General features: G+C 38.1%; 1 protein-coding gene across 1 annotated transcript in view; it reads left to right on the top strand.

Annotated features, from left to right (window-relative positions):
- Positions 1-18,012, top strand: part of LOC150078586 (voltage-dependent calcium channel subunit alpha-2/delta-3-like) — a 713,185-nt gene that overhangs the window by 538,207 nt on the left and 156,966 nt on the right. The window contains exon 3 of the mRNA XM_090384626.1: positions 10,489-10,599. Coding sequence (XP_090240752.1) covers positions 10,489-10,599 — 111 coding nt within the window. The remainder of the gene's footprint in view (positions 1-10,488; positions 10,600-18,012) is intronic.

Below are 18,012 nucleotides of genomic sequence, written 5' to 3'. Positions count from 1 at the left end.
CCTACATGACTATAGGAATTCAAACTATGTATTAACTACAGTTTAGTATATTAAAATAAAAAATAAAAAAAACTGCAAAATTATTTCAAAAACTAACTTGCTATGAAGAGCTTCAGAAATAAGCAGCCACACACTGTCAGTAGAGTCCAATACAGGCCAAACATCTCTGAGGAAGATGACAAAATATCTCGTAGGCAATTTGAATGGGCCAGCAAGTGAAACTGTGTCATCATGGGGTGGGGAGGACTTTAAGCTACCTATTGTAGAATGTAATATGTGGATTGGAAATACACCATTTGGTAACAAGTTTTTGAGCAAACTGAATTATTGATACTTATGGCAGAATGTTTAAGAGTGTACTAGGGGCTCTAATATCTTAAAACTAATTCTCACTAAGCAGTGACTGTATCAAAAATTTGACAGTGGGAGAACCAGTAGGCAGACAGTGACATAAACAGCACTATAAAATGGAGTGTATCTAAAAAAAAAAAAAAAACTGTGGTCAAAGAAGACCACCGTAGAAGAATGGTCAAGTGTGAAGTAAGTACACATGCTTTGAGTGACTGCGGTTCAAGCCCATGGTTCCTAAATATAGTGCTGTTTTCTTGTATTCTCTTTATCTTGTGAACTTCTCAGACTGTGTCATCCTGGAGCCTAAAAAGAAAATTTATTTATTCATTTATTTATTTTTAAAGGCAAGAGGTTCAATTTCAAGAGAGAGAGGAATATAATGGAATGATACATTTCTTGGGCTCTAATTGGAGAGAATATGGTATGGTATCTGATAGGAATCCACTAACTTGTTTTCAAGGGATTTATTCTCAAAGCTGCATAAATACATATTCATACCTATTTATGTAGTCAAACATTTGAGGTAAACAGTTTGATTTAACAAAGGACGCAAGCATGGGTTAATTACAAACAATCAAGTGTTTCCAATATGTATGAGCATTAGAGTATATTCAGTAGTCACTGAATTGTGACCACTTCTCTAACGCTAACTCTAATGCTCTACTTTTAACAAGTACAGGTCAATGTTGAAAAATGTTGAGATAAGGTTGAATTTGAGAGTGTCTGCAATTCTGCCCAGACATGATAGGAGGGAGTATATGTTGAGAGCCTTGTCAATCAATTCGGCCCTGGAGAGAGATTGTGCAGGGCTCATGGGGTAGAATTTTTTGCAGAGAGGTCTGTGCTTGTTAACAGGAGAGATTGTTTCTACAGGGATGGGATACACTTAAATAGAAAGGATGCCAGAATATTTGCTGATGCTATCAAGGCAGTGTTAGGTGAGGAAAACTGCTAGCTTGGGAGGATTCACAGATTAATAGATTAACGGTAGCCAGAGGCAGAGGTTAAAATGATTCTTGCACTGCTTCTATTGGAATGAGCAAAAGCCTGGAAAGCAAGGTGCTAGGGAGATCCAGGACTGTTGGGAGTCATCATGGAACAAGTATATATATGGGCTGTGTTAGGATAACTAAGAGTAAGAACAGGTGCATGTATACTTGCAGGTACACCAACGCTAAGAGTTTAGTAAATAAATTTGATGAATTTGAGGTGCTGGTCAGGACATCAAGGGCAGATATTGTCGGGATATCAGAGACATGATGTCACGCAGATATAAGAAATGCAGAACTAGAATTTGAGGAGCAAAGTGTGTACAGAAAGGATAGGAAGGGAGGAGGGGCTATGCTGTTAGTTAAGAAACAAAATCTAAGGAAGTACATTCACTTGACATAGATGGACAGTGCAATGTTGAGTCAGTTTGGTGTGACATAAGTACTGGGAAAGCAAAATTCAGTGTAAGAGAGTGTTATAGGCCTAATAACTGTGATGAGTAAAATGAACAACTGAATAAAGAAAGAGTGTGCCAGTAAATTAGATTATCTTATAATGGGCGATTTTAACTTCCCAGATATAGACTGGAACTTGTGGGTTGGTCACTTGCACATTAGCAAGGTTTTTGTTGATTTACTGGATGATTGTTTTCAACAGCAGCATATTCGAGAGGCAACTAGAGGGAGTAATACTCTTGATCTTATTATCAGCAGTGATTCTTCATGCATTAATAATCTGCAGATAAAGGAACCACTAGGTGGCAGTGATCACAAAGTACTGATGTGGGATTTACTTAAAGATGTAACTACCATCAGAGGTAAAGGGAATGATTTTTGCTTTTGTAAAGGTGACCACAGTGATCTCATACAGTTTTTTAATTCTATACAATGGAACCAACTGATGATGTTACCAACAGCAAATTCTAAATGGGAAGCATTCTAGGAAGTAATCTTGGGAGCTACTAGGTTTTTTATCCCAACTAAGTGATACTGTTCAAGATTTAGGCCTGAATGGATGGCAGACGAACTAATGAGACTTGTGGCAGAATAGAAAATTACATGGGATACATATAAATTATCAGGTGACACAAAAGATTACGGTAGATATAAGCTACTCTGTAATCAAGTCACAAAGGAGGTTAGGCAAGGAAAGTCAGATTATGAGAAATGTTTGGCAAAGGATGCAAAGTAGAACAGCAAAGACTTTACTTATGTTAACTCTAGAAGGAAAGGGATGAATCAGATTGGTCCACTTGATATTGATGACTCGATTGTTGATGATCTTTCTGAGGTAGTTGACAAACTGAATGATTATTTTGCATCTACATTAATACGAGAGGAAATCTGGAGGGAAGTGGAGGTCAGAAGCTTATCTAGCAGGGAGTAAGTGATTTTGTAATAACAGAGCAAAGTGGAGGAGAAATTGTTAAAGTTGAAAATAAGAAAGGCACCTGGGTTGGATGGGATCTATCCAGTTATACTAAAGGAGGCAGCAGAAGAAGTAAGTAAACCCTTAGCCATAATTATTAATGCTACCTTGGACTCAGGGGATGTCTCCATGAAATGGGGACCTCCCCTGGGTCCCCATGGTTTTTCGCTAAGGGGGACGATTGTGTCTGGCTGTTTGTATGATGTGCTCCATAAACTTTTCTTGATTTGTGTGTTTTTTAATTAAAGTTAAGTTCCTTGATAGGCCGTTGGATTGCCAGATGCAAGTGCTTTATTATTTGAGCAGACAACAGATAAGTATTAAATGAATTTCTGCATGTTAATTTTGCTTCTTTATACAAGTGCTTTCAGCCATTATCTTGTGGTTCAACTTATACATGTGTCCAACAGACACTTGACTTTGACCCGGCATTAGAGTTTCGCTTAGTCGCTCTGCTCGCCCCTTCCTACTTAGACCCCTGCTACCTGTGGATTTAACTGTGGGATATCTAAGGTGACCAGCTGGTCACAGTGCCAATTGTTTGCAAAACCGATGGTGATATTAAATTGTCTAGTAACACTACAGTATCTGAGTTCAATATGACAAATACTACTTTCTGTCAAAATTCTAGTGTCTGCACCATCTGTGGGACCAGCTCTGACCCCCATTATCCAATGTATTGAGTGTAAGCAATTAATATGCAATAACTGCACCCAATCTGACCTGAAAAAATTAAATAAAAGTCATCGGAAATCATTCTGTTGTGATAATGTCGACTGAGAAAAGCCCCATAACTGTTGCAATGCAAAACAGTGCGGAACCTGAGACACTTTCCTCCTCTTATAAGGCAATGGTCAGACCACACCTAGAGTACTGTATACAGGTCTGGAGGCCTCATTTCAAGAAGGATATAGAGATGCTGGAACGAGTACAGAGAAGGGCAACAGATTAGTGAATGAAACAAAGGGGTGCTCTTACGAAGAAAGGCTTAAGTTTTGCAAATTACAGTGTCTGGAGACTAGGCACCAGCGAGGTGATCTGATAGAGGTGTATAAAGCCTTGAATGGTTTGAGCATGCTCAATGCTGATGGGATTCTTCCTCTTGCTCAGAATAATCACCTGAGAGGGCATAAATTCAAATTGAGGAAAAGACAGATGTAGGATAGACATGAGGAAATTTTGCCTTTAGCCAGCGGGTGGTTGGTTGGTGGAATAGACTTCCATCCCTTGTCGTGGAAGTTGATAGCCTGAATAAAGTTTAAGGCTCAGCTGGACAGGTATTTTGAATGAACAGAGGGGTGAAGTGGAAGTGGTTATTTTTTATTTATTTATTTTTTTTTTTTTGGCTGATGCTGCATAAGCTTGCTTTCTTGCATCAAATGCCTCTGCTAATGCTAATGCTCTTCTGTTAGCAAAGTTGAAATGCCCTACTCTAGTTCACTTGAGACAAATATCATGCCAATAACTAGAAATACTGACTCTGAATCTTATGTGGATAAAGCCTCTAATCCTTCTTTGTTGTCTCTGGGGTCGCATCAACTTTCAGATGCATCAACTCAAACACATATATCTGTGCTGTCAGAAGATCTCAGTGCTAATAACTCCCTCTCTACTGAAACTCTGAATACAACCTTTTCTATTCTGCAATCAAATTAATTCCAGGAACTGCTCTAATATTATGAAGAAAATCCTCCATCAAACTCAGTTAATCAGTGTACCTCATACTGCAAAATCTGATATTCCCCTGGATTTTAATATGCTCAATGAAGGAAACGGCGAGCTATCCATGGAGATTCGTGGTATAAAAACAATATTAACTAATCAACAGGCTGAAATTTCTGACATTAACGTCCAAATTAAAAATCTCACGTCAATTATGTTTTGCCACTTATGGGAAGCTAAGAAGAGTTCTGAACCTACTCTTGAAACTAATAGGCTCAAAGTGAATAAGAATTCTTCATTACCTGACAATGCCATTAGTATTGAGACCAGATCTTCATCTTCACCAGCCTCAATACTCCTACTGCTGCAAATATTAATTTACCAAAGCCTGCTAACATTAATTATTCAAGTTGTTCAACAGACGAATTTATTGCCAAACAGTCTGTCAGATGATTCTTCTGATGTAAATCGAACCACTCCTACCACCTGCTCTACTCTATGGAACAGTTCTTTCTGTACCTCTATTTTACAAGCTCAGATTCACCAAGTGGAATCCTCTTCAACATCAGTTAAGGCAACATATGCAAAAATAACTGCTGCCACATCTAATGAGGTCTGCAAACCTGTCTGTAGGGCTGCTGCCACAGTGAATAAACCTGCTTCTGATTGCTAGTCTCAAAGATCAAAACAGAACAAACCTTCAGAAAATGCTAAAGCCTCTATATCTCAAGATACTTTCTCCAAGCTTCCAGCCAAAATTCATCAAACACAGAATGTAACTAATGCAGATAAATCTCAATTACTCAAACAAAAGTACAATATCACAATTATTCCCACAAAAGACCGAATTTTTGTTTCTAGGTTGGACCCGCCACTAAATCTGAAGATCTTATCAAATTAATTAAAGAATATGGTTTTGGTGTGGATGTCCATTTTCTGAAGACACAGTGTGTGCCGCCTACTCATCGTTTATAATAACATGCCTTCCATCACAAACAGAAAAGTGCTGAATCTAAGATCCCTCTTATTAGGGGCTCTAGTAAAACGCTTCACGGACAGACCGCCAAGGGAGTCCAAAATCTCTTCTACATGCTCTCCTCTCATCATAGAATCACCGGATGTCAACTGGTGATTCTATGATGAGAGGAGAGCATAGAATCACCAGATGTCAACTGTTCAGTGTTTACCTTCAGAATTGCAGGAGTATCATTATCAACCTAAACCACTTTAGAGCAATCCAAGGCTCACATATTTGACATTTACCTGCTCATTTGAAACCTGGCTCTCCATAGATATTGATGATCAGGAGATTATAGATGGGCAATATACAATCCATAGAAAGGACAAAGGATCTCGTGGAGGCAGAGTAGCTATTATACATTCTAACCACATACTCTGTGAAATTGCATCAAATTTCACAAATATTGAATCACTATACTGCCTTCTTCATCTTGGCAAGTTAAAAGTTTTAATCATATTACTTTATTTTCCACCTCCCTTAACTAATATCGACCTTCAGTACTTAGAAAGCTCACTGGAATCTATTTTCCCGCTAATTCAATCTGCCGACATAGCAATGGTTTTGGGTGACTTTAACTGTAAACTGGCCAATTTAGGATCTTCTCCATCACTGCAGACTAGGGCTCTCTTTAATATGCTTCACAGCTATGGTCTTGAACAATTTGTAATTTTCCAACCAGAGAAAATGCTTACCTTGACCTAATATTCTCCTCTACTCATATAGAGGTTCACAATGACAACCCTATATTTCACTCGGATCATTCGCCAATTACTTTTGACATCACTGTAACTTCTCATAACTTCAAATGCAGCTCCCATTCTCTACGATTCAATTTCAGAATGGCTGACTGGCCTCTGCTAAACCTAGCTCTCAGCATGATAGACAAGCAGCTCTTTGATGCTATGGATGACATCGATGTGCTCACCAATAACCTGATCAACTGTGTCCACTCAGTTATATCTGAGATTGTTCCTCAATCCCATCTGACCACACGCTCTACCTACCTGCACTGGTATAACAGTGAACTAATACATAAAATTAAATCCAAAGAATTCTATAGAAACAAGTATAAGCAATCAGGTGACAGTCAATACTATGAAATATTCAGCCAACTCCGCAAATAAGTGAAAACGCTCATATTAAACTCTTACAGTATGTATACAGGGTCAGTTCAGGATAGTCTGCTTACTCGCAACGATATCAAACCATTCTGGAATTTCATGAAGCATAAGAATATAACCAGTAGAAAGTTACAACTCCATAACGCAGATGGAATTCTCTTATCGGACAAATTCAGTATTGCTCAAGAGTTTGCCAAACATTTTTCCGGAATTCAAACAAAAGATACATTGAGACCTGCCTCATTTCCTGACTTCACACCTGTTAAAGATGATATCCTCATTAACCTCTATCACTGATGAAGATTTAAATTCGGCATTAAAAAGCACAAGAAATGACTATACTAGAGGTACAGTTGACATTCCAGTTTTTATTTGGAAAATGACTGTCACTACCTTAAAACCCCTCATACTGCAGATCTTCAACTTATCTCTCAGGCTGGGGAAGTATCCTAAGCACTTTAAGCAGGTCAGTATAGTTCCTGTTTTCAAAAAAGGTGATAAAAATGATGTGACTGATTACAGACCCATATCCTTGCAAAACAGCCTGGCTAAACTCTTCAACACAGCAGTACACAAACATCTCTTTGAATTCTTCAGGCCTTTCATTGATCAGAATCAACATGGTTTCTGCAGTGGCAAGTCAGTAGTCACAAATTTGCTTCCTTTCTGGCAATAAACCTCTGAAGTCCTTGATAACCACCTTCAAGTTGATGCAGTCTACACAGATATATCTAAGGCATTTCATAAAGTCCCACACGAACAACTTCTGGAAAAACTTAAGCTATATGGTATCCGTGACCCTTTGCTCTCATGGCTATGCAGCTATGTTATGCATCAAGTGAACCCAGACTGTTTTATACCACTAAGTGAGTACCACAAGGCTCCCCCTTTGATCTTCTTCTCTTCATTGTTTTCGTAAATGATCTTCCTTCTTTCATCTATACCTCCAGTGTTCAAGTTGCTCTCTATGCAGATGATCTTAATATCTACTCAGCAGTGAAGGAGATTACCGATTCTCAACAGCTTCAATGTGCTCTCAATACATTCTCTCTGTGGCTATCTCTGAATGGCTTGTCTGCTAACCCCTTGAAGTGCAAAGTAATCTCTTTCTCATCTGCCATATCTCCACAACTAATAAATACGGAGTACAGTATTAACTCTGTGATCATTGAAAGGTGTGACCAAGTTAACGACTTGGGGATTATCTTCTCCAGTAGTGCTAAATTTTATGCCCATGTCCTTAAAATCACCAGCAAAGCATTCAAAACACTGGGATTCATCAAACAGAACACTTACAAGTTCAAAAACTACAGATATGTGGTTATCCTTTATAAAACTATTGTTCTGCCAATCCTTGAATTCAATTCACCCATCTGGAATACTCACACAAAGACTTTAACCAACAAAATTGAAGCAGTTCAAAAAAATTTTGTCCATTACGTAATCTTCTATTCTATCACTCAGTGTATTATAAATCGCTGTGTGATTACTTTCATCTGAGGCCTCTGTGCACTAAAAGAGTTACTGCTGACATCACCCTTCTAGCCAAAGTACTCACTGGAACTTATGAAGCATCTGATATCCTTAGCAAAATCAACTTCAATGGTCCTTGTAGACAAGTTAGGAACCTTACACCATTTCGCCTTGACTCTGCCACCATGGAATTTATGTTCAGTCCACTGAACAGAATCAGCAAATGACTCTCTCATTGACTTCTTTGACAACTCCCAACCACTGATTAACTCCATCCACAAATTTGCTTCTTCTCTTAAACTGCAAAGTGATTAGCTCTGATCTAATTATTGTAGTTTATTATTATTATGTGTTTTATTATTTTTCTATTCCCTAACTAATTAATTTATTACTTGTTTTACCGGTAACTTAACTTAATGCAATCCTCTTTTGTACATATGATTTTAATGTTTGAATCTATATCAATGTTTATTTTCCTGTTGGATCTCTTATTATTGTTATTATGTTTATTGTTCTGATCTCAGATACACTGTTAATGGTTACCTGTTGTGCGTCTTGTTATTAATAAAATAAAATAAAATAAAAATAAAAAATGGATGTAAAAATGGTCCCCAATTCACAAAGGGGAATCAAAGGGTGACACAAAAAATAATGGAATCACTGGCTAAAGAAGTCATGCAGGGTCACCTATACAAGACTGTAGTTATAGTTGAGACACAGCATGGGTTTGTTAAGGGGAAGTCTTGTCTGACAAATTTGAATTGATACTATGATGTTGTCACAAAGGAATTGGATGCAAAAAATAATTTTGATATCATATATTTGGATTTTAGGAAAGCTTTTGATACTGTTGCATGTTGAAGACTACTGTACAAATTTGAGCAGCATGGCATTAAGGGCAAGTTGCTGCTATGGATAAAGGGATGGTTGAGTGGGAGAAGACAGAGTGATGATCAATAGACACTGCTCTTTGTGGACTAATGTTATTAGTGGTATCCTCCAGGGTCCATGTTGGGCCCATTGTTTTCTGTATTTATCAATGATATTGATGAAGGTATATCAGGCTTAATGACCAAGTTTGGAAACGATATGAAGGTTGGAAGGGTTGTTAATGACAGTAATGACAGCACACTACTGCAACAGGATCTAGAAAAGTTGGGCTGAGAGGTGGCAACTGGAGTTCAACATTTGACAAATGAAAAGTACTGCATAAGGATAGCAATAACCCCAGAATAATGTACGAACTGTGTGGTACTACACTCATGGTAGTAGAGAATGAGCAGGAGCTGTGGATAATTGTGCAGTCAGATATGAAGTTTTCTGAGTTATTCAAACAGGTGGCAAGAGTAGTTCACGGTGTCTTGTCAATAATATACAGGAAATTTGCTAGCAGGGATAAGGGGACAATCACTCCCTTATCCCTGGACACTTGTGTGGTCAGGCCACACCTTGATTACTGCATACAGGTCTGGAGGCCTCATTTTAGGAAGAATGTAGAGTTGCTGAAACAAGTACAGAGAAAGGCAATGAGATTGGTGAGTGGAATAAAGGGCTGATGTTACCAAGAAAGTTAAAGTTCTGCAAATTTCAGCATCTGGAGACTAGGCACCTGTGAGGTGATCTAATTCAGGTGTATAAGGCCTTGAATGGTTTGAGCAAGCTCAATGCTAATGGGATTCTACTTCTTGCTCAGATTTCTCACCTGAGGGGACATAAATTCAAATTGAGGAAAGGCAATTATAGAATATATGTGCAGAAATTTGCCTTTAGCCAGCAGGTGGTTGATAGTTGGAACAAACTTCCATCTGTTGTTATTATTATTATTAGCCATATAAGGTGCAAGGAAGCCTGAGGTTTATGCTGCACCAGCCAAAAAAAAAAAAAAAAATTCTGAATCACAGAGAGAGAGAGAAAAGGGAATCGCCAAGAAAGAGAAGAATGATGATATCCAGCTCAGGACCTTGGGTGTGTCAAGCCCATACTCACCAGATGTGAGCCCCTGGGATTATAGTGGAGTTTGACAACTTAAATAAGTTCAAGGCAGGACTGGACAAGCAATTTGGTTTAAATGGATGTGTGAAATGGGAAACGTTTTTTTTTTTTTTTTTTTTTTTTTTTTTAGTTGATGCTATGTAAAGTTGCTTTCTGCATCGTATGCCTCTACTAATGCACAGTTAATGTGTGTCTGATCCTAATGCCCAGGGCTCTAAGATGATTGTATTAAGGCTCTAAGATGGTGATTGTATTAACTGGGCTACATGAAAAACTTCAGTGTGAGTCAGAGGAAAGGCCTATTTATATATGCCATATATGCGAATAAATGCTTGTGTTATATTATAATGTAAATATCATAATTTAATATTATATAAATACCATTATTAGATGAATAATGTGTAACACTACATGTTTGTTTCATATTATATTGTTGCCATTTTATTCCAGAATTTTCTTGAATTAGGAGCTAAAGTAGAATGGGCAGATGCCAATCAGATGTTAGATCAGATGCGAATCGATGTTCAGAACATGCTTTCGTGGAAGAAGGATGCTGTTAAAGTAAGTATTCTTTTCTTTAGTTTATAATAGAGGATAGTGTGAAAATGAAATATGCACTCCCCCATCTGTATTCAATGTTGGATATTATCAGTTCATTCTGGTTTTATAATCCATATGGAATGTAATGGCATTTATTAAATGAATGATGTGAGAAAAGTGGTTACTGGAAACAGTGGTGTAACCAGGTATCATCATAAGGGGGATCATCGCAGCCAGGTGTTTGAATTTTTTTGTTTAGCTAGACCTAGGAACACTTATACATGCACATGTTTTATTGATTTATCAATGTTTTATTGATTATTATCTTTATTTGAATATTAGGAAAGCATGTGAATAATAATATTAATCACAAAAAATGACAATAATATATTATTTCCAAACATTTGGCAATAGAACACACAGAACAAACAAGTATCATGAAATGCACATGTGTATATAAGAAAATTATAAAAGGAATGAATAATAAAGTATGTGCAGAGGCAGATTTACAGTGAAGCTTAAGCTTCAGGGCCCCTTACTTGCATGGGCCATTTCAAGGCCCTGGTAGGGGCCCTAGCAATATGTTTTCATGGTCATATGTTTTTGTAAGATTTGAAAAAATAAGATATTTTAACCACCGCTGTCTCTTTCCATTCCGACTTCCCCTCCATCACACTGTCATGTTGGGTTGCATTGAGTCATGGGCACTGGCAAGATATTTTGCAAAGGGTGCATGTGGGAATAAATTTTTGTTCACCAAATTTTTGAAAAAAGAATTCATTATTTTAATTAAGTTAAGTTTGGCTGATTTATGTGTACAGCTGAGCCAATGTTTCGTGATTGGCAGGAGAAAGGACTTGTATTGTTTTAATGTTTCAATAAATTACTTTAATACCCAAAGGTTGTTACACTTGCACCACCTTTGGACTACGAATGTCCATGGTGCAAGATGATGCACTATGCACGACCTTGCACCATGCTGCCGGCACCCGTGGTCTGAGTGACCATCAGCTTTAAAAAAAATACAAATAATTTTGCAATCTTTTTCTTAGAGGGCCCACAAAACCTCCATTTCCCTGAACAGCTATGAAAAATGCTGTGTTGCTTTTTGCCATTGCACATTCTGTATCGCAATTTTCTTGAGCGGCAATACTCTGATGCTGAAAACTAAAGGTCTCTTACATTTCTTGTGATTTGTTTGTATTAAGATGCCTTTTCAATATCACTTAATTTGGCTTTCAGTGTGCATTTACAATATTTACAAAAGCATTTTAGCATTAGCATTAGTAGAAGCATATGATGCAAGAAAGCAAGCTTATGCAACATCAGCCCAAAAAAAAAAAAAAAAAAAAAGCTCCTATTTCACCCCTCCATTCATTAATCCAGAGCAGTTATCACATGTATACTTACTTCGATAGGCACAATGTGGCCCTTGTGCCAGAAAATCCCCCAACAACAACCTCTCCCTATCCTGTTTGAGCATGCTATACTCACTCATAATTAAATGCATGGTCTGTTACATGTGGATGGTACTATGCCACCATTACTATTGTGATATCAGCATTGATTGACCTAATCAAAAGCTCAAATTTGTTTAATTTATTAACAATAATTCTGGAATTACTATATAAACAAATTAAATTTTGTATATTTCTGTTTACAACCCTGAAATACAAATTTCTCTGTGGGATGCGAGTCATGGAGGTTTTCTGAACTAATTTCGATTTTTCTTTCCCAGCATAAGGTAATTCATGTTGCAAAGAAATACACACAGGGAGATGCAAGTGTTAGTTAGGCCTATAGCGTTAGTTAGGCTCCACTAATTTCCATAATTAGCAGTTTTTCTAAACCCTTCAGTCTTCCTGAATGACATATAGACATGTATAGTATCTTATGTAGGGTCGCTTCAGAATGTTAGATCAACTTTGCAGTGATATAGTCAGTTTAGAACTGACTTTTCAGTCTCCTGTGGAAAACATGGAACAATTGGTGCTGCCTCCATATGACTGCCACAAGAAATGGATAAAACCATCCAGCCCAACCAACTGGAAGTTCTTCCAGTGCAACTGTGTTAGTGACTAGCAAGATTTTAAGAAAACCATTACAAGAAATGTAGGATCAAAATGAATACGTTCGTCATGCGAACATACCATGAAGTAACCAAGCTAGGGTCTGATATGACAATGTATAAAATGCTGATGGGATTCTTCATCTTGCCCAGATTAATCGCCTAAGGGGACATAAATTCAAATTGAGAAAAGACAGTTGTAGAATAGATGTGAGGAAATTTGCCTTTAACCAGCAGGTGGTTGATTGCTGGAACGAACTTCCATCTATTGTTGTACAAGTTGATAGCTTAAATAAATTCAAGGTAGAACTAGACAAACATTTGGAGTGAACGGATGGGTGAAATGTAAAGGTGTTTTTTTTTTTTTTTTGGCTAATGCCATATAAGCTTGCTTTCTTGCATCATATGCCTCTACTAATGCTAATGAAACTATACACCAAATGGTTGGGATGATTCCTGACTATTCAGGTCATGGAACAGTGAATAGCAGACCAGAGAGGGACCATTGTCATGGAGAACCTGATAGCTCTTGCAATCTTTGAAGAAATCAAGCAGGATGCGAGTGATCAACTACAAAGAACAAAGAGTATGAACAACCCAGAACAGCTGAAGTGGAAATGGACAAGGTTGTGATATCTAGAAAAGAAATAAATGGAAGAAAGCCCTAACAGAATTCGGAGTTTTGTACACAATAAAGACCCATTCCATACCAAGCAGTGACCTAATAGAATCCTGTACCAAGTCACAAACCACATCAATTGGCAAATAATATCAAATTACCTCAACAACAACAATGAAGAAGTGCTAGAGGCCATTTACTGTGCTGTTGTAGCCATTAGGATCAAAAGAGAAATGAGAGAAACAAGCAGCAGAAAAAACAAAAAAGCAAGTAAATGGCAATATGGAAAAGAAGGGTTCAACAGAAAATAGAAGAACTAAGAGTCAAGATAGGCCAAAAAACCCATTACTAATGGGACGCTAATATGAGTAAGAAGCTTATTGGAAAAGTGAAAGGCATCCATGAAAAAGACATCCACAGCAAACATGAGACCTATAATCAGAGGATCGAAGAATACCTAGCTCAACCTACTTGCAATCAGTGAGAGAGAGAGAGAGAGAGACTTCAGCAATACAGAAAGAAAGCCCAGAGGTAAACAGACAACCGGATATTTAATGAAAACCAGAGAACCTTCTACAGAACTATCAATTGAGGAGTTCTGCGGCAACATATGGAGCAAAAAAGTATTATCTGACAGCCGAGACCCATGTACAGAACTAGAATTCAAGAAAACCAGTGACATACAAGTGATGACAGAATGGAGATATTCACGAGGAAGAAGTATAATAGATGATCAGCAATTCCCACAGCTGGCAAATCCTAGGGATAAATAACATCAACGACTACCGGTACAAGAAGTTCACTTGTGCACATATATATACACCTAGTGGAGCAGTTCCCAGTTGATAAGGCATGCATAGACAACTGTGGAGTCTCTGACTCAAAGAATCACTTACCTGAAGGCTATGGAACAAGATACAAGAAACCTAATGAAATATAGGCTGATCACCTGTCTCCCATCAGTGTATAAGATCCTAACCAGCTGCACAACCAAGATGTCAGACCACTTGGAGAGAAAGAGCATCATGGCCGAGCAGCAGAATGGATTAGTATTAGTAATGGCCGCATGGTGCAAGAAAGCCTATGGCTTATGCTGCGCCAGCCAAAAAAAAAAAAAACGAATAAAACAATGATAAAAAAATAAAATTAAAAATATAAATAATAATAATTAATAAAAGAAAATGAAATTAAACCTATCATCCTATGCGCTTCCCTCACCCGAAGGTATTATCCAGATGACCTTTGAATTTCCCCAAACTGTCAGCCTCTACCACCCACGTAGGCAACTTATTCCAGTAATTTATAACTGGCTGGCTAAAATAAAACTTCCTGCAGTCCAATCTAAACATTTCCCCCTGTAACTTGAATTTATGTCCCCTAGTTCTAGCATCATTTATAATCTTGAAAATTATGTCCTCATTCATTTTACTGATGCCTCTCAGAGCCTTAAACACCTCAATCAAATCTCCTCTAAGGTGTCTATTTTCCAAACTCTGCAAACCACATATTTCAAGTCTTTTGCTGCTCTCACCAGGCAAGTTACCCGTCTTTGCACCCTTTCAAGAAGCTCGATGTCTTTCTTTAGGTGTGGTCTCCATACTTGAACACAGTATTCCAAGTGTGGTCTAACAAAAGCTTATATAATGGGATTATCATGTCCCTATCTCTACTTGCAAAAGTTCGATAGATCATCGATAGGACACCATGGGCCTTCCTTGCAACCTGTTTACAATGCTCAGAGAATTTCATATCTGACCATATCGTAACACCCAAGTCCCTTTCCTCCAGTACTGGGTTTAGTTGAACTCCACCAAGTGAATAAGTTATTTTGGAATTACTGTTTCCCAGGTGTAATACCTTACACTTTGTTGGATTAAAGCATAGCTGCCATTTTTCTGACCATTCCTGATGTCTATCTAGGTCTCTCTGAAGAAGTTCAGCTTATCAGTGATCATTAACTCCTCTACCAATTTTAACATCATCTCCAAATTTAGACATCACACCCTTCATCGATGTCGTTTATGAAAATTAAAAACAACAGCAGTCCTAATACTGATCCTTGGGGAACTCCACTTGTTACATCAACCCAATCTGAGGAATAGCCATTTATCACAAACCTCTGCCTCCTGCCCTGAAGCCATCCTGCTATCCATCTAAGGATTTTCCCAGTGATTCCAACCTGTTCCAGCTTATAAAGCAACCACTCATGTGGGACTGAGTCAAAAGCTTTGCTGAAATCTAAATAAACAATGTCAAAATTATTCCCTAAATCCAGCTCGTGAGTGTGACCCTTTCAAAATAGTGAACTAGATTTGTTAAACATGATTTTCCCTTTACAAAACCTTGCTGAGTATCCTTGAGAATTTAAATTCTATCCAAATGATCCTGAATTTCACCCTTGATCATTGCCTCCATGATTTTCCCTACTACTGAAGTCAGACTGACATGTTGATAATTTCCCACTTCACTCTTAGAGCCACCCCAATGTATCTCCTCAATGGGAGATACATTGGGCAGATTCCCTTGGATTGGAAAAGTGTCAGTCTAGTGATGCTTGCATAATTAGCATCAATGGTTCAATGCACTCACTTGCTGCCTTCCTTAAGATTATAGGGTATATTCCATCAACTCCAGGAGCCTTACTGGCCTGTAGGCTCGAAAGTTATTTTCATTAAATAATCTTGCAAAATTTCAATATCATTAATTTCATATTTTTCAACTTTGCTCCCACAATTTCCCATTGCCACAAAAGGTTTTTCATTCGTAAATATCGATGCAAAATAACTGTTGAGTTCATCTGCAATGGCAGCTGGTGTATTTAATACTATCCCCTTTCCCTTACGTAAAGGTCCGATCTGGTTTGTCCTGCTCTTCTTGGCATTTATATATGTGAAGAATTCCTTATCCCCTCTCTTTGCTCTGTTTGCTAGTGCTTTCTCATAAACCGCCTTTGCCTGTCAAACCTTTTCTGTGGCTCTATTACAGATCATCTTGTAGCTGTTATAGGCTTCAGTATTTTTTATTGCTCTGTAACCTTTCCATGCCACCTTTTTCTGCTCAAGTAATGTTGCAACTTCATTATTCATCCAACTTGGAACCCTCCTCGTGGAGTATTTTTTTTTTTTTTTAATGGTAAATACGCATTCAAGGCATCTGTGATTAATGTTTTAAAAGAATACCACAGTTCAATTGTATTCATTCTCTGTGCGATATCTACCCAGTTAATAGAGGCCATGTAGCACCTTAAGGAATCATAATTTCCTTTTCTGAAATTAAACCCCATTCCTTTGCCTTTTACTACTGCTACCTCTCTCATCATTATCCACCATAGAACTCCATGATCACTTCCTGCTACTGGTTTTTCTACTGTCAGCCCTCTTATGTCATCTTATTCATGGATGATGATGAGGTCTAGGATATTCTTTTCTCTAGTACTTTCCCTGACATGTTGATACAAATAACAGTCATCTAGTTGATTTAAAAATTTTGTTCCCCATGTCGAGTTTCCTTCCCATTTACTCCAATCAATTAGAGGCAAATTGAAATCGCCCATAATAAGCATTGACACTTACTTGCCCATTCCATTTGCATGTAGAGGCTTTCGTCATAATCTTCACAATCACCTGGTCTGTAGATTACTCCTACTTGCATTATACCTTTGTTTCCAACTATCTCACACCATACAGATTCTATACTAGCATGTGAAATGTCTGAATCCTGGAAAGCAATCGTCGCACTCAGGCTGCTTCCGATGAGAAGCATTACCCCTTCTGATAAGAAGCATTTCTTGCATTACGATGCAAGAAAGCAAGCTTATGCAGCATCAGCCAAAAAGAAAACTCTCCCATTTCACCCATCTATTCATTCCAAATGCCTATCCAGCTCAGCTTAAATTTATTTAGGCTATCAACTTCCACAACAAAAGATGGAAGTCTGTTCCACCAATCAACCACCCGCTGCCTAGGGCAATTTCTGCACATGTATTCTACAACTGTCTTTCCTCAATTTGGATCTATGCCCCCTCAGGTTCTTAAACTGAGCAAAAGGAAGAATCCCATCAGCATTCAGCTTGTTCATCCCATTCAAGGCCTTATACACCTCAATAAGATCACCTCGCAGGTGCCTACTCTCCAGGCACTGCAATTTGCAGAACTTAAGCCTTTCTTGGTAAGAGCACCCCTTTGTTCCCTTCACCAATCTTGTTGCCCTTCTTTGTACTTGTTCTAGCAACTCCACATCCTTCCTAAAATGAGGCCTCGAGACCTGTACACAGTACTCTAGGTGTGGCCTGACCATTGCCTTGTAGAACGGGATAATCACCTCCCTGTCCCTGCTAACAAAATTTCTATATATCATTGACAAGACTCCATGACCTGCCCTGACAACCTGTCTGCACTGCTCAGTGACCTTCATATTTGACTGCACAATTACAACCAGGTCTTTTTCACTTTCCAATTTCCTGAGTGTAGTACCGCACAGTTGGTATGTTTCTCTTGGGTTATTGCAAGAGGATTTACGAAGATCAGCAAATGATGCAAGGAGCAATTGACCATTGATCTTTGTAGATCTCCACGAAGATCTACAAAGTCAACCCAACAATGACAAACTTCCTAGAAGCAACCTTAGCAAAGTGGAGGACCACCATGAAGATTAAAAACATCACAACCAGACCAATCCCCATCAGGAAAAGAATTTTTCAAGATTCTTTGAATACAAGACATCTCATTGAAAGATTCTGTGCAGTGGT

The sequence above is a fragment of the Mastigoproctus giganteus genome, chromosome 11 (genome assembly GCF_048544385.1).
Source record: "Mastigoproctus giganteus isolate SK-2022 chromosome 11, ASM4854438v1, whole genome shotgun sequence".
Taxonomy (NCBI): Eukaryota; Metazoa; Arthropoda; class Arachnida; order Uropygi; family Thelyphonidae; genus Mastigoproctus; species Mastigoproctus giganteus.
The sequence above is the reverse complement of the archived record's forward strand: the minus strand, read 5'-3'. Positions and strand labels throughout refer to the sequence as shown.